This window comes from Symphodus melops, assembly GCF_947650265.1.
Source record: "Symphodus melops genome assembly, chromosome: 4".
Classification (NCBI taxonomy): domain Eukaryota; kingdom Metazoa; phylum Chordata; class Actinopteri; order Labriformes; family Labridae; genus Symphodus; species Symphodus melops.
The window spans coordinates 12,253,049-12,275,681 of NC_136694.1; the positions used below are offsets into that span (position 1 = coordinate 12,253,049).

Genomic DNA, 22,633 nt, shown 5'->3' on the forward strand with positions numbered 1-22,633 from the left:
ATTTCAATAAAAAGATGTCTCTCAGGGGAAATAAAACTACAGGAAATCAAACGCTATAAATTGGCTCACTTGGTTGGTCTTTAATTTTCCGTCAGTGGCATCCTTTTTGGGAGGAACTGCACTGGATTCAACTTTCTGTACAACAAACACAGAACGTAAAAAAATATTCTGATCCATATCAAATATCATCCGATTTAGATGATATAACCCAAAGCTACTACTATTATTAAATGTGTTTGTTTCAGATGTGAGTGAGCAGAACAAGAATCACAAGTTGAAACTTGTCTTACTTATTGCCTGTGCTTAAATAATTACTTTCCTGCTCTGTGACTCAGGACCTGTCTCAGGAGCGTTTAAGCTGTGCTGCTGCTGGTTTTTGACCGGGACACTCTTGTTAATGAGATACTTAATATCGGTAGAGTTGCAGCTATCGAATATTTTAGTAATCGAGTATTCTGTCGAATATCCTGTCGATTAATCGAGTAATCGAATAAATCATACTTTTGCTTAATTAAGCTTTAACTCGTCTTGGGTCGTCCCTACAAACCTGCTTCTTTGCAGTTACCGTGGTAGCGCCTGCTTGTTGCAGCCAACCACCTCTGCTCTACAGCTGCTGATGATGCTCACCATATTACTGACAGGGTCCCAAATTCACTTTCTGATTCACTGGTCAAGGCGGCAGGTAAATTAAAAATACAGGCCAAACATGTTTTAATGGCTGAAATAACAAATACTGTTTTGTGTAGCCTACACATCTGTTACAGTACATTTAATTGAGAAAGCATTATGTTCTGTTGAATCAATCACAGAATCAATCATTATGTCAGATCAGGAGATTGAGAAACTTGAAATATATATTTGCTAAATTATTATTCCACAAACAAGTTCTGTCTTGATTTAGCTTTGAAGACATCAGACATTTCATATAATCAGCCTGTTCATTATTAAAAGTGTATCTCTGTCTGCTCCTGCAGTGCGCTCACAGACTACAGAGACCATAGACATACAATATGTCTATGACAGAGACTGTGAGGACGTTGCTATCGTTATGTTAGCTGCAAACACGGAGAGAGTGAACGGAGAAAAGCCGACCGTTTGACCGGATCACGTGTTCCCGACTGGGTCGTATGGATCAACTGTGTGCTGACTAAAAGTTAAAAGGGGCGCGCCGCGCTCGCGTGTGCGCGCGTGTGCGTGTTGAAGTGTCTGTGTGTCAGAGAGAGGAGCAGGTAGCTGCAGCTACATTAAACGTGTTTTATACTCATACCAATGTTTTGATGACGCAAAAAAAAAAAAAAAAAAAACTTAACGAAGCCTCGAGGCAGCGAAAATTCCTCGATGAATTTTTGTAATTCGAGGAATCGTTTCAGCTCTAAATCTCAGTGAGGTTCTCTTGGTTAAATAAATTTGAGACAAAATAAATAACTAGGTAAGTTTACAAGTTTAATCAGGAGGGTGTAAACTGGTTAAAATGTTGCCTGCTTAACATCAGCATGTGCAAATAGCTGCTGTGAGGATGTTAGCATTGCTCATTTTAGCATTTATGTCCAAAAGCAAAGTTGCAGAGGTCGCTTCACTATTCAAGTGACTGTACATCACTTTAGCCCACTCGTTTTTTTTGGCATAACGTGTATATTCTATCCTACAATCCTATGACATCAGAGTAATACTATTGTCATGCTTGAATTAAACATGTTGTAGCTGCCTGTGTATACATGTATGTGCCACTTTTGACTCTGCAAAGAAATGTCGTCTTTAAAGTATTTCAGTAGTTTTTGTTGTCTTCATTTTACAACTTTTTATGAAACCATTATCTTTAAATAGGACAGTTACATAGGTGTGCATCTGAGCTAAGAATATTCAACACTAGTGGAGTGTGGGCTTTCTCTACCTTAGCCGTTGAAGCAGAAAGTCCGGCCTCCAAAGAGAAATCATCTTCAGCCATCTTTGCTTTTTTATCAGCAGGGCGAGCAGGACTCACAGACACAGGAGGAGCTGCAGAGGCTTTCTACAACCACCATCAATATTTATATAATTATATAACTGGTTTACACATGTATTCACACACACAGAGAGACACACACACACACACACACAGACACACACACACACACACATGAAATTAGTAATTCTGTACCTGCGCAGGAGGAGCTTTAACTGTCGGAGCAGCAGAGCAATCCACAAAGTCTCCACTCAAAATATCCAGAGCCTTAGCGGTGCCCATGGTGGGCTGCAAGGGGGGGAGAGGGGAGGAAGGAGATCAATCAATATCATGCAGTTAGGGTTTGTCCACATTTGAACATAATTTGTAAAAGCCATAAAGGTTTCATCTCACCTCAGGTTTGGGAGCAGGCAGCTTTTCTAGTTCCTCCCTGTTAAACCTGTAGTCTGGATGAATGGAGTCCTCCCTCTCTCCTACAAACACTCCTTTCTCCTTCTTGTGTTTGTCCTCCTACAAGGACAGAATTGTTTTGTTTGGTTTTTTTTTCAGAGTTTTTTTCTTTTTCTTCAGAGTGAAGGAGATGCATCGGCACTGGACAAGAAAATATGGCTGATTTTGTTCCTACCGAGACGATGTCCTCTGGCCTGAGTTCAGGGAGTTTAGGTTTGGGTGCGTCTGCTGGCAATGTGTCAACAAGAGCACTGAGAGCATCCAGAGCCATAGGAGCAGCCTGAGAGGAAGACAGGAAAATTATTGTATAATCCTCTAACCTGTGGCATAGTGTTTTACCTCAGACATATAAACAAGAGTGGATAGGACAAGTAGATCTCACATCATCAGTCTTGGGCCTGGTCGTTGCTGTGGCATCCAGTCCACTCTCCAGAGAGAAATCACACGATATCGCTACCGGACTCTCTATCTTGGCCTTTTTCTCAGCAGGACTAGTCATAGCAGTTGCTGCTTTCTACAACAGAAACAGAGACAAATGTATCTTTTGTATGGCTCTCTATAAGTGGCTTCACAAAGTAGTAAGAACACTTTGGTACATAATGTTTTCAGAAAACTGTTTCTGTAAATTATAAGATAAAGATCTGAGCAGCCAAAAGGAAAGACGAAGAGGTGTGAGCTTGTTGTACCGGTGCAGAGGAGGATGGAAGTCCGGCCACCAGAGAGAAATCCTTTGAAACTTTCTGCATCTTCTTATCAGTCGAGAGAGCAGCTGAAGGGGGTTGAGGTTTCTGTATCAGAAGCGAGACATGAAACAACATACTTTTAGCTTGTTTAGTCGCATGCCATAATAATGACAGTCTTGAAAGTATTTCTCTTACCTTCACAGGAGCTGGTGCAAAGTTAGCTGGTCCAGCAGAGGAAGCACTTATGCTTTCAACAGAGTCCTTTTTCTTTTTGATTCAAAAAGAAAACACAAGATCGGGATTTACTAAAATATCAAAGTCTATGCCTTACATTTCATACAACATTTAATCATCCATGCTACATGCTTTAAGACTCTGACCTCTTGCTTCTTTGGTGCTGCTGGAACAGATGACGACATGAATCCTGCTGTGAGAGAATCCAAGGCTTCGTCTGTGCTCATAGGTTTCTGAAAGGAAAAAAAAAAAAAGCAGGCATCATCACCAGGTAACAACACATCTTACACAACCCGACATGTAAAAGCTAACAACAAACTGATCAGAACTTTTTCATAGCAGACACATGAACCTCCACTAGAGGGCGTGTCCTCCCAAGTCAAAAGCAAACAAAAGGGCAAAATAATGCAAACCAGACTGCATGTAGCAATGACGGAGGAAAAGTACAGACACTCCCTTCACATTCCATGAACACAAATAACTCATCATAAAATACATGTTCCAAACATTTAACTCTTGTATTGAGCAAAATTGTGATCAGACTCAAAACTCTCACCGGAGGAAAGGTCTCTGGGTGGAATGGGATCGTGAGACACAGAACCAGAGCTTCTTGCATGACAAGATGACAAAGTGGGAGTCGACAGTTGTCTGTGATGCAAGTGTGGGTGTGTTGGGACTGTTTAAACAGCAACCTACATCTGGGTGGATATCAAAGAGTGTAACAACACTTCAGTGTGTGTGTCTCTGTGGTTGGACGTTCAAACTTATGGGTGTTGGGTTTGGTCGGACTAAAGTCAAGCGCTCAACAGAAAAACAAAAAGGGAAGGTGGACCCTGTGCTGTTTGTAGAGACAACTCCCACCACTGTAATGCAACATTCCCCACTCTAGAGGAACTACCAGATCATGAAGTGGAAACACTTCTTCCTGAATCTGTGTGTCATGCGAGTTCATTCTTGTGCTCACATGAGTTCTAAAATGTTTACAAAGACTTTTTGAGTTTATAGATGTTCTTTGGACACAAAGCAGAATTGTTCACTTACCGGAACATCCTTTGGTTTCCAACCTGCAGGAGGTGGAGTCTAGAAGGGGAAAAAAACTTTCAATTTAGACTGGAGGAGAAAAAAAGGGAGCAGGAATTAAACTAATAGAGCTTCAAAGATTAAAATGAATTCACTGTTGTGTAGTGCCACAACTTGATTCAAGCTCCTGATTCTTTTCTAATGTAATGCGAAGGACACATCTCAGTTGATTCTAATAAACACATGCAGTCAATACTCAGTCATATTCATCTGTGCCACAGCACAAAGCAGAGCTACCTAGTGAATCATAAAAAAGTAATGAAGAGGAAGATGATGGGAAGAACTGACCATATCTTCCAGTCTGTACCCTGGTGGAAGCGTGTCTTCTCTTTCTCCCAATTTCTCCCCCTTCTCTGAGGTGACCTCATGCTGTGAAACATGCATTAAACAAAAGGTTACTTAAACCCGCTCCATGCTGAAGCTTATTAGTAGCTAGGTTTAACAAACACACACTGTGACTATGCTGTACCTCTTTGACCTCTGGCCCTGTGTAAACGGGCTGTTTGGGGACGAGTGGATCAGCTGATGGTAGTATGCTGGCAAGGGCATCAAATGGATCCACTGCAGGTGCCTGCACGTGCAACAGTAGTCAGCACACCAGAGCAAGCAACATGCTAACCTAAGCGTACTCATATTGCTTGAGTAGTTGTTACCTCTTTGGCTCCTGATGCTGCTTTTGGAGGAACCTCCACCTGCACCTGAAACACAGGGATGGACTCAGTTCACTAAACTCACACATGGACATTATTAGTATGATTGAGATTGATTATGACCTAATCAACTCACATCAAACTGTTCATTTTATAATATCCTTTAACCTGAAGACATTTCCCCAAAGTCTGACACCAATAAACAAATCATACCAGGCCCTGGTGACACAGTATTGATGTATTCATCCAGAACACCATACAAATATCAAACACGACACATCCATTAAAATGTTCCATAGAGGATTAAAGTATCACACACCCTCCACCCTTCAGTTTCATTTTTGTCTACCTGTGTTTGAGTCGGTTTAGCTTCTTCCTTCTTTCCCTGCTCAGAGACATATCTAAGTGCAGACGTGGCTGCTGCTGCTGCAGGCTTGGATGTTTTAGCAGGATCAACTTTGGGCAAATCAGCTTTGAGAGTTGTGATTGCTGTTGCACTCTAAAAGACAATCATTTTAAATCTATTACAGCCCAAGTACATGTCAGGTGTTATAATATTGTGTTTTACATGAACAAAAACAGATATATACCCAAATGATAAATTAAAAGACACCACAAAGGTACAAAGTCCAAGGGGGGAAAAGACAACCAGCTGGGAGGCAGTCATAAGTTTAAAAGGGTCAGCAAATGCTGCACAATGAAACCAGCACAAGAAGAAAAAACCAACACACTAAGACAACTCCTTCCCATTTGTTTCCTCTGGCTGACTCAGATGTTAGATGTGTTTGAGGTGTTGCAAGTGGACAGGTGTGCACTTTTACAATAACAAGCATGGGCATGCTCAGTGAAGGGCCACAGCACAGAGAACAAAAGTCCTTTATACTTCCCACAGGCCATATCCAAAGAAGAAAAGGCCAAAGCAATGAGTTGTTTAACTCCGAAGGAAAGTACTTGGTCATCCTCAGGCAAGGAAAGAAACAAAACCTGACAAAGCAACAACAGTAGAAAGAAAAAAAGCTCTGAAAGATACCCCAATTTATCAAGGAGTATAGGGATAAGATTCTGAGGAACCCTTTACCCTTGGGTCTACCTTGGCTGTGCCTTTGGGTGACTCTTTAGGTTTGGTCACAGCAGAGTATGCCGTCAAGCCAGCCGCTCCAGCAGCAGTAGAAGGAACTGTAGCAGTGACTTTGGACACAGGTACAGTCTACAAATAGGTTTCCAGTTGATTACTTACAGTTTGAACACAACAATCAATGACCAGTATTTTTTAAGCTCTTAAACATTTAGACAATAGTGGACAACTATTCACCAGCTAAAAAACAGTGCAAGGGGAAATGAACAGTCAGTGATCTCTGGTCAGATCTGCCACAAACCATGAAACTAATCTGACCATTGATCAGTGTGTTTCACTTCTTGTACATGTTAGTTTATTTAAACCAAACTTTATCAACTTTACAGTACCACTGACCTTTTTCAAAACTTTACAGAATTCCTGCCTCTCCAAAGCAGTTATTTGTTATTATTACGGATATTTGAAACTGGTGAGAAACTTTAGTAAGTAGAGAATGTTTAAAATCTTTGGTGCATCGGCCAAGCCCTGAATATGAGAGTCAGCTACTCAGACTTATATTTACTAGCTACATCAATAGAAAATGAAAGAACCTAAAATAAACAAAAACTAAATGTCTGCAACAAAGCAGTGCATTGAGCAAACATGGATGTTATGGAACCAGCATGTGATTTGGTATTTGGTTTCTTTACAAAAGCTGAAAGCAGCTGACACAGCTACTGACACTGACACAGGTCAGTAGATTTTGGAACTGACCAAACCTCATGTTGCAGCCATGAGGTTTGTTCACAAGACATGACAACATGACAGGAACACAACCTCAATGAGACCTAAAAAGTTGATCAAATATTTAAGAATTACAAAATAAATTAAGATGTTAGGATAATGATCAGCAGTAGTGTAATAAAGAGAAAATGCGCAGATCAGCATTGTCATCATTATGACATCATTACCTGGGACATCTCTGCAGGACCGCCCCTCACCCCAGCTGAGATCATGTCAACAATAGTAGCCTCAGCTGAAGACATGTCAATAACAGTAGCACCTGCTGGCATGGTGTTAGTCTATAAACCAAGGAGCATGTGTTTAAAGAAAGTCATAAGAGTATTAATAATGAAGTCAGCTGGGAACAAACCCCCCAAAGCTTGAAGATATGAGAGCTTATTAAAGGTGGTACAACAAGTGCTCAGCCCCTGATGCATCAAAAAGGTCAAGATTGTTAACGTGACTGAATCAGGGTGACAGTGCCCACAAAGGTGTTGCCTAATAAAAGAAGATGAAGCCACTGAAGAAGAGGAGACATGATCTGCCCCATGTGTGAAGAAGAAGCAGTGATTCATGTCACATCAGCCCAAAACAGCCAAAAGCCCCCTCCGCATTAAATAAAGCATCCAGACTCCGTCTACCTCTGCTTTGGCTTTGGGTGCCTCTTTTCCTGCTGTCCCAATGGATGCACTTCCTCCTCCTTTGATACCACTTCCTGCAACTCGGCCAGTTGCTGTGGTAACCGGCCCAGGTTTTGATGCCATGTCAGTTCCTGACGAAGCCTTCTGCAACGCATCAGGTTTGAAAAGTTGACCATATTTTATCTCTTGGTTCTTCCTTTGTATGTTGCTGGGTTTTTTTTGCGGCACTTCCATACGTATTTGTTTCATGAGAAAATGAAGAGAACAGATAAAGTGATGGAATAATGACTTTGGTGACATCACTGTGACACCATCAGGTTTATTTTACCTTTGGCAACAAAGACATTTTTACTTGTACGTGAGTAAACAAAGAGTAACCATATCTATCCCTGTGGTTTAAAATGAGAGTTTATCATTCTATTATCGGTTACTCATAGACACAAAAGCCTCATGGTGCAAATGTAGGACTCTATGGTTTCAGAGTATAAACCATGTGTCCTTTCACACTAAGCATATCTGGTGGTGTCAGGTCAAATTTGAAAAATATGCAGTAGGTCATTTCAACAAATCAGGGTTCAAACTATAACCTGCAGAATTAACAACCAGCACTTACATCTATCTATAAATCCAGGAATCTGTGTGTGCGTGTGTGTGTGTGTGTGTGTGTTTGTTAGTCCAGTGTCTCGACAACCATTTATCTGATCTTGGCACTTGGCTGGTGTGTTGCTGACGTTACAATGAAATGCAATGCTGATTGTGAAGTTAGGATAAGCTTAGATTTAATTCAAACATTTTTTACAGTTTTGCTATGGCAAAATCTTACTAAAGCGCACCCTACCGGAAACACCAGACGAGCAGAAACAAGACGTACAGCATAGAGAGTGGTGGAGGGCAAAGCAGTTCTTTTTAATGTAAAAAGTCATTACAAGCACTTCAGTGAAAGATTTGTACAAAAAAATCGTTCACTGAGACATTCGAACAGTGTTCTTCACTGAGTTGACCGTAGGACACACAATTCATCGATACTTCAACTTATAACGTAATTTTAACAATACTATTTCATTTTGCTAAATGGACGCTATCTTTAGTTAATACTTTCCAACTCTCCATTTGACTGTAAATACTGTCCCATTTTAACTTTGAATATTTATCGTTAGTCTGCCGAGCTTTTGAATGTACACTAACCTTAGCTAACTCTCATTTAAAAAAGCCAGATGAAATGACTCGGCCATTGTTGTGGGACTTTGTTTGCTGTATCAGGCCTGCATGGCATTTTGATTGCCCTTTGCTTAGCTGTTATTTATAGTTAACGTTACTGCAGCAACATAATGTTAATGTTTTCCTTACATCTGTCTTCTTTTCTTATAAGAATCATGCAACTTCTCTGTATATGCGCAGTGATGTTAAATGTTAGCCTGTTTGTAAGATCGCCCTCCATAATGTCATATCTGGAATGCAGTCCAAGACTAATGTTGTTGAATCAATGCACCTACATTTTAGAAAGTCTAATCATCTGTGCTGTCATGACACATCGCCTCTACTATAGTCAGAACAGACAACTATGTCATGGCAAGTGTTTTTCCCAACAGCTAAAGATGTGCTATATATGTGAAGTTGTTTCACTGAGCACAACACTTTACATTGCACCAAGCCCTTCCTCACCAGCCATGTTCTGACCAAACACATAATGGAATAAACAAGGTACTTGTTAAGTGTAGTGAGTGAAGCTATCAGTTACTTCAAACTTAAAGTGGTGACGCTGTACTGAAGCTAACCCCAAGAGGAATGTGGTAAGAAGCTAGCTGCAGAAACAAAAATAATTAAACTATTATTATTTGGGCCTTCTTGCCTTTATGTTATAGGACAGCTGAATAGAGACAGGAAATGTGCAGAAACCAGAGTTGGGTAGACGTGCATTAAAGGGCCGAGGCTTGGAGTCAAACACATGGCAAATGTGGAAAGGACGATACATGGGTAAAAACTCTACCTACTTGGATAAACTGGTGCCACCAGTTTTTTGTTTTGTTTTTTTTAATAAAAATGAACAGCAACTCCTTCACCATGCTACGTACAAAATGTAGCTAAACTAGCTACTTGTTAGGCAGCTGTACTGTCTATAACTGCTTAAACATTTTTAGTTAGTAATGTATATGTAATGTTAGTAATGTATGTAAGAGCTATATTTAACCATTGTAGGACCAAAAAAAAGGTGAAGAGAGTTCTTTAAATGTCCTCGATTATAATACACAGCCTGTATAGGTGGAGACAATGCCCTGAAACATGAGCAGCTGCACCGCACTATAGCGATGTCAACTAAGAGTACTGTATGACAGTGGCAGTAAGGTCAGCTGCTAACAGGAGTTACACACAGCTGAAGGTTAATGACTTAGTAACACATCTGGTCTGCACACAGCCTATTTTAACAAATATAATTCCTTTAGATTACATTGTGTTAGTCACTATTTTAAACACTGTAACACCTAGTTCAAATATCCAAACCAAAGCCTTTCTCTACAAGCCAGGTACGGAGATCAGCTCATGATAAAGCCCAGTTGTTGAGGAACAAGTGAAAACTCTGTTGAGTTCTTTGTTAAAAAAATGTCTGTGTTTGTAGACTTAAACTAGACTTAAAGTGCTTTGACTAGAGAGCAGCAGGCTTTCAATTTTAGCTGGGCAGATGACTGAAGAAATACTGTTTATATAAAACACCTTCAAAAGCCATTGTTAAAGAGCAACAGGAGTCAGGTTGTTGTGTAACAACAATAAAGATCCTTTAGATACACATGCAACATGAACATTAAGCCATAAAAAATACAATTTTTCTGTCCAAGTTCCTGATCAGGTGAATACACTTCGCAGGGTTCAATTTAAACAAACATTTAGCTGAAAATCGTGCCAATCATCAGCACATCCTGTCGAGTCTGGATGTACAGCCTCTTTCATCCATTGTTTGAGAGCACCATTAAAGGGTTAATGGACTTCCCTTTCGCTCAGAAGCTGGGTGTTAACTCTTTTGTGCTTGAATGGCAGGAAATGGAACTTTTTCTTTACGTTGCTCCTGCTCAGCAGACAGCTCAACTTTTTCATTGTCTCAATTTATTTGTAATTAAAGCTGCAGTTTGGTGGAACAGGACCGGAAATACTACTCATATTCCAGTTAGTATGTAGGTCAGAGGTTAGTTAGTTGTATTTTCTCCAGAAAGAGAGAGAAGCAGAGAGAGAGAGGCAAGGTTAAAGGGTGTGGAGAAGGAATGTTTGATACCTCAAATTGTGCAGGCTTCACGGTGGAGACCTGAGCTGCCGGTTTGGGCGTGGCCTCACTGGGTTGCGACTAGAGAGAGAGACAGAGGTGGAGAGAAATGAAGTTTCTGGTTAAAAAAAAAAAAAATCAAACAAGTTGCAATCATAATCGTTTAGAGACAAACTGAGGAAGTTCCTGGTTTCAGAAAGCCAATATAATCTGAAAACAAAACATTCCATACAGCGCTTTGCTAAATACGATAGAAAACATGCTGAAACAAATTGCCACAAAACTGCAAACTTTAGTCAAAAAGAAAAAAAAAGACAATCTGGCAGAAAATATTCAGTCAGAGCTGCAAAATGCCAACAAACAAATTGCAGTCAGAGGTGGAAGATTCAAGTGCTACAGTCCAGACCAAAGGGTGTGGCTTGTTTGACAGCAGAGAGCAAAGGGACCAGGTATTATTGTTTCCTGTGGTTGCCCTAGCAACTGAAAACAAACACCATCTTATAACTTACACTTCAGCTGATGTCACAAAGTCTAAAAAAGCACACTGATATAACCAACATCAGTCTTTCCACATGCAAACACCAACAAAACTTCACACTGTGAAGTTTGAAACCAGCTTGTAAATTGAAATGACCTGTTTAAGACTTATAGTGACTGTATTCACCTTAGTCAGGAGTTTAGGTTCAAGTTAGTTCTGACAAATTATTGTGATTGGAAAAGAGGCATTTCATGTGTAACACTCCACCTCAGCCTGGTCTTCTGCATACTGTGTTAACATGTCAGCAGATAAGAGTCCATTTTTACAGCCAAAATGTAAATGTTTACAACCTGGTTCAAAAAATGAAATGGATCCGATTAACTCATGTCTCGATCAGCATACACTGTACGGCCAGGGAATTTTTTGAGAACTCATCCTTTTTGTTTTCATGAAGAGTTATTAACAATAAGGCGATTCAAACACCCCTCAGTTCCAGCTCTTAGCCTGTCGTTAGATTGACTGAAAGTTAGGGGAAGACTGCATTTCCAGGATGAAGACAGCCATTGATGGGACTCCAAAGCAACATGAGGTAACAGATGGGTGATGTCACGGAGGCTTCGTCCATTAATCTTAACAGTCGATGATTAAGAAGTACAAATAAACTTCCATCAAACTAAGTAGCTGGTCTGTTGTAACCACTGACACAAACAAAGCAAGACTGCGGGAGAATGTTTGGGTTTCTTGGCAACAGGTCACAGTTCAGATTTAAGATTCGTTGAATTGGTGGAGCCAAAACATTATAATCTGTTGTTTATCTTCAGTTTTCTTCTATAATAAGGACGTTATACTGTAACTCGAGGTCAACACTTTGTAGTGAATATAAGCGATGCTGTGATTCGAAGCATACTTCCAAGTCACAAACAGTGCTGATAGTTAGAACATTATTCCCTCTCATGTAGTATAGCTCAATTAATATATAAACTAGAAGTCTTCACTTATTGAAGTAATAGAAGTGAGTTACTCCTTTATGGAAAACCTGGATTTGCCCATTTCTAACGCTGACTTATGTTTGAACACATCAAAACATTCACCAGAAAAATATCCTGTACTCAAAGACACAAACAAATAAAAAGGACACAGAGCAGGCCAGACCATTGTTTTCAGTTTTTAAAACTAATTTGGTTATAGTATATAGTTGGGTCATTGACTAGTATACTCACTGACACTCGATACTGCAATTCGGATACTGCTGTCAGTAAGCTACTGAAATATTGATCAATGTATTGATCAGGCTAATGTATCTGTCAGGCACTGTGGCACACTTAAAGTCCTGGATCTTTGTATTGTGTGGCAACAAGGCACACCACCTACAACAGATACCTACAACAAATGTTATGATTATTAGCAAAACCACAGGCAGAAGAATAATAATAAGAAACTCTTATATGATGTAATAAACAAAGGAAGTATACTTGTATGATAAATCAATAAAGTGAATCAAACACCCTCGCACTGCAACCACTGAAAATGTGCAAGAACACACTGGATTGTTGTTAAAAGCTCTCAACCATTGAACAAAAAAGACCGAACTTGAGGTTTATAATGGCTAAAAGAACAGCATCACTCAGCGTATTTACATGATGCCAAGAATCTATTCAACAAGTACAGTACTAAATAAACTTCTTTTTGAAGGCAGCTAAGCATAAAGTTCAGTGTTTTTTAGGTGTGCAGAGATCTCCAGGTGGAGCCCAGTATGATGCAGAGCCAAGCCCAGTTCTTTCAGGTGTTATGAATAATAAGCACAGCGCCTCCACCCCTCTGACATCAGGTCAGAATTTGAGATCCAGCCCAATCCATTGTGTCTTTTTCTCATAATACAGTCTGATCTAACCAAGCCAGTTGGTTAACATTACTCTTTTTTCATTCTAACCAAACAAGGTTGTGAGACATTTTCACATACAGGCTGTTCTGAAAAGGCTTTAATATAAGCTAATAAATGGTCAAAAGCTAACGTGCCTTTGCGATTCTTTTGCTTGTAATTATTTCTAAATCATTCCTGACAGAAGCCATAGAGTCCTGTGACCATTACTGATAATCATCATCACAGGTCGAAGCACCTGTAATCCTCTGAGTGAGTTAACCTGTCAAACCAGCTGTGCATCACATTTTACGTTAGCACTTAGCCGGCAGTTTGTTCTGTAGGTCAAAGCCAGGATGTATTAGAGCAGTCTGTGAATGACTCCAGGGAGTGTGTAAGGAAACGCAGAGATGAACCAGAGAAAGGATTGACACTGAAATTCAGAGCACATTATGAGTTGCAACCCATTTAGGAATGATCGCAGCTCAGTGCTGTTAGTGATTGGCTCAGGCGCTAGTGTTACATTTGTCACAAATAAGGAATCATCCCAGCTCAGGGTTAGCACATGTGTGTCACATTTAGTGGTTTCTCCAACTTTGCTCAATACTAAACTGAACAACAACAACAAAAACACTTATGTTAGCTATCAATTTTCATAGAATGAAAAACAAGATCCCAGAATGTTTTTATGACCAAAACAGATTTAAATCAAGAAAGATTTAAGTCATGTATTACAAAATAACAGCACAGGTCGAAGAGTCACCTCTTATTGTTACCTGCCCAAATCCAACCTATGTAATCATCAAGTGGTTTAATTATTTTCTTTTTAATCCGATATAAAAGGAGGTTTTAGATTGTTTGTGTGCAAAGAAAATATGTTATATAACTCATTATATGGGGGGGGGGGGAGATTTCTCTCTACTTTAAACTGTAAAAATCTAATAAATGTAGTATGGGTATTCCATATTTTTCTGTTACAAATGTCTTTATTAACTACTGAAAAAAAAAATGTTTTTTTTCTGAAAGAGTAAGGAGGAAGTGGCACTGGGGAGGAAGTGAGGTCACAGGAAGTCATGTTACTCCTGTCAGCACAGTAAAAATGGATTATTGCTTAGTTACATCCACACTGTAATAATTAAAAACGAAGCAGAGGATCAATGAGTCAGATATGGTTTGCTAAGAGTAAAAGCCATCATTTTTTGAATTTATAAAACTATAATTAAAAAAATGAAGTGAACCAAACAACAAGTCCTACACTCAAACACTTCCTTAACTGGTTTTTCTATACCACTTGTCAGATTTTACATTCAGGAGTAGTGAGACATTTTGTAAGAAAACATATTCCCCCCTCTTGCAGGGTGTTAGATGTCGAGACTATGAAGAAGGTAAAACCAAAATGTCAAAGCCTAGACCCAACACAACAAGACATTTAAGGAAAAATGTTACCCTTTTTCGACATATGAGTAACAATTGCCAAGAGTATTTGAGAGGATCACAACTCTCATGCCACTTTCAGCAGGTACTTTAGCATATAGTGTACCAACTGCCAACAATTAGCATGACCCTTAACCCCAATGTGGTATTGATGTGCTTTATTTTGTTCTTTTTTACATGGATTATGCTCCAAGACTAAACGTGTTCAACCTTTAGGGTGGTTGGTTCAACTTGTTTTCACCCTTTATGCTAAGCTAAGAAGCAGCATATTGTCATCTTAACAGACAGGACACACCTAAATAAAACAGTTACATATTATTTATAGACATGTGCATGATATCTTAGATAAGCTGATACATCTCAACACACAAGCTAGACCAGCTTGAAGTAGTTGTGAACACACCTCGGTTTCATCTCAGGTGGTACTAAAGTTTGATTCTTGGCCATGAGAGAGATAAAAGTGATATCATTTAAGGAAACACTGAAAAGTAACTTGAATTTGTTTTTGGCATATGCTTAAAACTTTTTGATTTCAGCTGTCTCTGAGAAATAAACAAATGTATGGCTCAGTGAAAGGATGTCTGACATCATAACTATGCTTTATACTTTCAATGACTGAAAAAAACACAGCAAACCCAGAGCTCTCATTATCCAAGTCTGAACTAAATCTGGAATCACCCACAGGCCAGCTGATATCAAAGGAAACCGGCCAAGAGGATTTGATGACTCATTTTCCTCTCACATGAGGAGTACACAAACAACCTGCAAGACCTAAAACATGAGATCTTCAATTACGTGCTTCATCGCTGATCCCAACATAATGTGACACCAGCTTTTTTGGTCCATTCAAATTCAATAAGTTATGTTGACTTTTCAAAGGTTAGAATTATTTAAATAATGATCATATGTATGGATAATCATCAGTGGGGGTTTTAAGGAGGAAAAAAAAACATGCTGTAAAACTGTACAAACCAAACAGTCTCCCCTGAATGTTCTGTCTGAACTGCCCTGTGTGTGACAGATACCACTTAACACAGACAGGTTAGGCAGCACATACAGCGAACCACCCAGATACCTTTCAAACAGGCAAACAAACAAGCGTACTTACTTTATTCATAGTCCACTGGGAGAAACAATATGTAAAAGCAAGGAGGAGAACTAATTAGCATGCTTGAAAGATGACTCCTGCAGTTTTAATCCAAAACCATAAAGGTCTATTTCCTGCAAGCAAAAGCTTTAATGTAGGCAAGCTTCTGTTTTTTTTTCTGATCATGGCTTAGTTTCTGTGGTATGTCTTGGCTTTAGCAAAGTTTTTTTTTTATGTAATCAGTGCTCACCTGACACCCTCCTGAACTCTCTGCAAGCTTTCTGTCTGCTGTCACCGAAAACTGTAGCATCCCTACATTCCTCATACCTCCAGTACAGCACACTGCTATCAAGCTGTCCGTCAATGGACACACTGAAAACAAGTTGATGGCCTTAGCTGTAGCCTTTAGAGATTTATACAGATGTTTTCTCATGCTTCATGAGGGGCTAAACAAATAACAGAAACACCTTGCACTGCACAGTATCCTATAAGAACTGAATGTAATGCTTGTAAGTGCTACTTTCATTAGCCTTCTTAATTTCTGTCAAGACATTAGACCTTCAGTCATATCTGTATATGATCAGAATCATTAAGGTATACCTGTTATTTTGTCCAGCCCTCGAGTGCAAAACACAAAGAAGGGTGTGCAAACAGTAGAAAAGCGATAAGACTGTACCTTATAGAAATGTTCTCGGGGTAAGGGAAGGGGCCGATAGTTGCCGTGCATCTGTTTTATAAGGGACAATTTTTAGGTAACTGAACAGAAGTTCACAGAAAGACTGAAACAAGGCAATCCCAGATTGAAACACAACAGTCAAAATTGAACACAGTCAAACACATATGCACATAAAGCACAACATATAGCCTCAGTCAACACCATTTCAACACAACAGGATTCCTTTCAGGGGTACAGAGCAACAATGATGCAGGTTGTAATATTTTTCATATAGAGGTTTGAGTTTTGTGAGTGTTATCAAAACAAATGTTCATCCAAATAAAAAAGACCAAACAAGTAGAAATCTGTGTAACACCTAAATATACGATATCAGCTTCACCATACATCATATCATGAGACACGTACACAGGCAGTCTACATTTACATACACTGAACCTGCTTAAGCTACTGCGGTAGAAACAACACTGACTGAACGGACACTCAAAGCAGCGTCATGGTCATTCTGGGAGAGCTGGGCACCCTGCCGGCTGTAACACGAGTGAAAGGGGTCAAAATAGACACAAGTCTTCATAGACGGATAACAGCGGCAGGATGCCACTGACACCATTGCTCATTTCAAACCGGGTCAGACTGGCACGTTAGAAGGAAAATGTTGACGTGCTCGAGGACTGAGTCCATCTTTCCCTTTCACAGAGGACAGATTTAAGCTCTTTAAATATGTGCCAAATATGACACATAGCTTACAGTGTATTTGTGCATCAGAAGAGAGAAAACAATGCAGTATAAGCAGGCCTCATGACAACAACAGTGTTTGAAGCAGTGTAGCTTGTGCTTGTAATGAAAACTGATGACTAACGCTGGGCCACACCCGACAAACCACAGACACGCAGATGTGAATAAGGCTGGAAACTGCTCCTAGCAGTCTGCTGCTAACAACTTCAAAATAGCACAAGCAGCTTGTCTGAATGGTCAATTGTGACAATGTGGATCACCACGGTGATGAGTGGCTGAACTGACGGCTAAAGGCTAAAGTCGGGGTTACAAGTGAAGAATGTGGAGCTGAAGTGTGAGCGTAGCTACAAAGCTTCTGTTGGACAGAAGTTACAGGGCAGAGCTGCATGAGGATGAACAACGTTGCTGCAGTGGAGATTTGGTTAGCAAACAGACAGCTGGGTAAAGTGAGTGACACCATTAGTCAAACCTAATGTAGTAAGTGTTCTGTTTCCTAACAATATTCTTTATGTCCCAGCAAAGTAACCCCTAGGAGAAACAAATTTGGCACTGTAAGAGCCTCTTGTGTGTTTCAGTCGATTTCATTGCTGTACATGGGTGAATATGATTACTCTTTTCATTGCAAACAAACATGTACTTCACATGAGCGCTACAATTGGAGCACAAGCTTTGATCTTGAATTTGGCTGTACTTGTGCGATGTGTGTCAGTGTGTATCTGTAGCCAGCACACTGACACACACATCATATTGTCTGAAGCCCCATTAGGAGTCAAAATCAGACCCTTATGGCATATTAATAGAACATCAGTGCAGTATCATTTAGTCTTTGTGCACAGTTGGTTGTTTACTGTGTATTTTGTAGTTACCTTGGCTACAACGGCTCTTATGGTCCATATATGAGCCGACAGCAGCATTAAAGCGATCTTTAATCTTCTGCCAACTTTCTTAAACTTAGCTCAGCTAAAGGGAGCAACGTTTTTCACCAAAAGCTGCTTTTTTATCACATTAACACAACATGCAGAGCCGCTGTTGGATGACAACACAAAAGGCCTCAACACACTGTTCTGCAATAAAACAGTCATCAAAGTGATTCGACAGGTGTCAGTCAAACAGGAAGCCCTTCTACACACACACACATACAGTTACAAAAAGAGCATTCAGGAAGGGGAAATACTGCTCAGATACATACCATAGGTGTGATTGTGAGTGTGTATCCTCTATATATGCAGCTATGTGTACTACGAAGATGCCCTCCTGAGGCTGCTTCACCTTAGATTCCCGCTGTTGAAGCACTTTAATCCACACTCTCTGTCAAACACACAGAGTCACACATGTAAACACACATACACACCCAAGCTCGGTGCTCCGCCTATTTCAAAGCAGCACAACAAGCCTGTGCTGCTCAGAGCTCCGCCTCCTCAGGCACAAGGCAGCCGAGCAGGATTAGTCAGATTGGACAGTCACACACAAAAAGACCCGCCCACTGCTCACGAGCTGCCAGGAAAAATAAATAAAGTCAGCTCGAAGGAAACTTTGGGCTGGGTAGAGGGAGGCTTTGAGAAGAGGGATGTTGCGGCTAGATAACAGACATGATGGCCTACATCAAGATAACTTCAGGAAGGACTTATTTGTGGAGGCAGAGCTGAGGGATGGAGCAGCTGTGAGGCAAAAGTGAATTTGAAGGAGAAGTGCTGTTTGGCAGAGTCTGGGTGTGTCTGATAGACTCACTGCTCAGGAATCCAGGCTGCAGAGCTCCTCAAGCAACACAGAGTCTGTGTGTGGTTAGAAAAGAAGAGAAGAGAGGGAGGAGGGTAACATCACATGGAGTGCAAACCGCACCCAGAGACAGTCAGAACAGAGGAGAAGAAAAACTGAATAAATGAAAGACAGTTTAAAAAATGGAGACTTTATATGATCGAAAGCACAAGTTCAGTCATGTTTTCTCTTTTAGAGTAGGCACTGAACAAAGCAGCAGACAGGAAATACAGCTGCTGGATTTTAGCCAGATGTTATGTAAGAATTTTAGAAAAACTTGGTGGTGTAACTTTTACCCCCTGACACACACAGACACACACACACACACACACACACACACACACACACACACACACACACACACACACACACACACACACACACACACACACACACACACACACACACACACACACACACACACACACACACACACACACACACACACACACACACACACACACACACACACACACACACACACTGAATTAAGTATTTCTAAATTTAGTACCTGCTGTATCAAATCCAGCAACTTTGAAACACTTCTCAGATAAAAGCAGCCAAAATCACACAACCCATCAAACAAGTCTAAAAGGGGGGCGGGGGGAGAATAGCACCTCCCCGTGTCAAAAAAATATCATAACACTTGAATGAAAATGAAAGGGGGATTGTGTGAGCGGCGACTTCAACTGCAATGAAGGCTCGTGTCTGTTGGTGTGAAGTAAAATACTGAATGAATACAACACCGGGAAATGTCGTAATAATGCAGCGTCACTTTCAACATTTTTCAAGAAACAGTGTGTTACTTTTGTAAAATACAGATTTTAACCATGACAACTGAAACTGTCACAGACTGTTCAGATATTGTAGATGTATTTAAAGCAAAGAAGTTAGGAGACACATAACAGTTTGAATATGTTTGTTTAACTTTGTATTTTTCCCAGAATCATCGTATTTGTTTATATGTCAGGAGAGAATGTAAACAATGACAGCAATTTTTAGAATATTATTGTATTTTGGGAGAATTTTCTGAAATAAATAGGCTTGTTACAACAATCAGTCATGGAAAAGGGATAATTTAAGGAAACAAAGTTCAGAAGTGAACACAGAATCTTACTAAATAATTGGTCTGTTGTCCCTGCATCCTTAAAAACTTTTTCTGCCAACAAACATCTTGCCTTGGTATCTCTGTCAGGAATATCTGTTTCTTTTTTGAGACCTTAAAAATAAATCTTCTGTAACAGCGTTGCCCCGACTGACTCAACAGAGCCCTCAGCTTTTGTGTCTTTGACTCGGTGAGTGTTTATGTTTGTGAGAAAAGAACGCTTGCTTGTGCTGAATGCCTTACCCTAACAAACCAAAACCCCTGGTAACATTTTATCTTTGTTGACATGATAGGAGCTTAAGCAGACTAAGGGGCCAACCAAGACGCATCCACCAGTCACTGCTGTAATGCTGAGGGGGGGGGGGGGGTCTAGTCTGTAGTCTTGAGAGAACACAGTGAAAAGTATTTCACATGAAACCTCACTGATAAACACAGATAGAGAAGGGGAGGCATGTTTCACCAGAAAGTTTGTGTGAATCTGTTTTCTGTCTGTTTGTGATAGCAGTAGCTGCCAGAAAGAATCTGTGTGCTCAGTGGGAGCTTGTCAGGGATGCTTTAAGATCCATCTTATAAAACTTGTCAAAGTATACGAAACAACAAGGATAAAAAAGAGGAGCAACCAAGATTAACTTGATAAACCTAACCGATTCTCTCTTAAACACAGTGAGGTGGAAATGACCTTGGGATTGTAGGTGTAGTGATGGTCAGCACATTCATCTTTAACTTTAGAAGGCCTCCATTTGCTTTAAATGTTCAAACTGGTCTCAACCTTCCTACACTTACTTTACAACTTGCAGGTCAACATGTATTTGCTTTCAATGGACTTTTTAAACCTTGGTGGTATAGAAGATTGTTACAGCTGTACTGTTTGTCCCTTCCCATGGGATCGCCATAAGGTGAGGCGTAACAACTATATTCACACAATGGTACGCTAGCGAGCATTAGCATTAGCAAGTTACAGATCAGTATTACTGTTATTTCTTCCTTTTGTGATAGCCCCTTTTTTGAGTGTATTTACTCTTATCTGTTCTTTGAGGCGCCGTAAAGATATGAAAGCAATGTTCCTGTGCCCCTCCCTCTCTCCCTCTCTCTGTCAGCCAGTCTGCACTGTTTGTTTGATTTAGTTCTCTATGTTAGCGCATTCTTCAACATCTCACATTACACAATGCTCTCACACACACCCACACATTCACCACTGATGATACAGACCAACCACACCTCACAACTATTGTGCACTTATTCATTTACTTTTGTAATAATTTAGTCGTTTACTTCTTCAACCTCGGACTACTACTGTCTTTTGTCATGGTCTACGAGTCATTAGAATATATGTACAGCTAGTCCACAATTAAGAATTACAACTCAGGAAAATATGTGCTCAGTAACTAAGTTTTAAAAACAGCAACATGCAGTAGTATGATGTGAATGCATTTGGTTCAAATCCGATCTGTGGCTCCCTTTCCCACACGTCATTCCCAACTCTCTCTCTCTCTCTCTCTCTCGCTCGCTCTCTCTCTCTCCTTGAATTCTGACTCTGTCCACTCTCCTAACTCTTAATAAAAGGGATAAAAGCACAAAAATAAACCTTTAGAAAAGGCCACTCTTTAAACAATGTGTGTACAGATTAAGATCAGCAAAGAGATACTAAGCATGGTCTAGCAGTTTGTCAACAGAGGGCGCCATAATCAATGCAAAAGGAACATTTCTTACAGGAGCTTTACGTATTATATTACTATTGAGGGATAAATAAAAATCCAATATGATAACGTCACATTTGACATGTCACATTAAAATATTTAAATCAACAATGATTGATGAGAGAGTAATGGCGTTGGTAAACAAGAAACACCAACAAAAGGAGGACTTTAGCTCTTATTACATTGTGCTCACTGTTGAACCGGATAGAGTTAACTGTAGGGTAAGCATTTTAAATATAGCAAATATTATATATATCCTAACTAAATATATCAGTGAGTAATGCCATAAAGATAAAGATACAGTAAATGGGGCTTGTTGTTCCTCATGCAGGATGTGAGATTCCATTGCAATGAAGATCTCGATGGGACTTTAAGGAACCAAAGTGAACATCTGAAATGACATTAACTTGTGTTGATGTGAAAGATATGATGCTTTGAATGACAGCCCTACAAAGTCGGATCAGAATGACACTTAGAACGTATCATAAAACGATTATGTGCATTTGACAGCTCGGTTCATTAATAATTACTGTTTAGTAACTCACCGACAACGACACCAGAGCATCTTTATTTTTTATCCTTTAAACTAAGAGAACTTCCCATGTAAAAACTGTCCATCTCCGCATCCATATCTCCCACACTCAGTGAACTATACATGTCCTTTGCTCAGCTGCATGTCCACATACAATCTCTAAATTTAGCCCTGCTTTGTTGACACACATCCCATTTCATCATACACTGAACCACTCACATAAAAACATGGATACTTTCTCTTGCTGCACTGACTCCTCACTGTATGTAGATGAGATAAGGCCTCTAACTTAAAGTAAATAAACCTTGTGCTGATTGACTCACCTAACAGGATGAGCTAAATAAATCTCTGCAAGGCCTTTGTTAGAAATTCAAAGATAAGCTCTAAATAATAACAAAGCTCATAAAATGTCATTAGAACTTTAGATTTCCACTTCTATGTTTGTGTGAAAGAATAACCATCATTATATTACATCATTTTCAATTAAGTTTAACTGCTCAATCTACACATTA

The 22,633-nt window shown here is 39.9% G+C and overlaps 1 protein-coding gene across 1 annotated transcript in view; it reads right to left on the minus strand.

Moving 5' to 3' along the window:
* cast (calpastatin) overlaps positions 1-22,633 on the minus strand; it is a 33,940-nt gene that overhangs the window by 8,505 nt on the left and 2,802 nt on the right. The window contains 21 exon segments of the mRNA XM_079341734.1: positions 70-135; positions 1,892-2,008; positions 2,138-2,262; positions 2,265-2,329; positions 2,331-2,452; positions 2,568-2,672; positions 2,775-2,906; positions 3,079-3,180; positions 3,271-3,342; positions 3,456-3,542; positions 4,351-4,389; positions 4,678-4,758; positions 4,859-4,960; positions 5,043-5,087; positions 5,389-5,538; positions 6,130-6,246; positions 7,065-7,175; positions 7,518-7,661; positions 10,780-10,848; positions 15,646-15,660; positions 16,301-16,351. Coding sequence (XP_079197860.1) covers positions 70-135; positions 1,892-2,008; positions 2,138-2,262; positions 2,265-2,329; positions 2,331-2,452; positions 2,568-2,672; positions 2,775-2,906; positions 3,079-3,180; positions 3,271-3,342; positions 3,456-3,542; positions 4,351-4,389; positions 4,678-4,758; positions 4,859-4,960; positions 5,043-5,087; positions 5,389-5,538; positions 6,130-6,246; positions 7,065-7,175; positions 7,518-7,661; positions 10,780-10,848; positions 15,646-15,660; positions 16,301-16,351 — 1,917 coding nt within the window.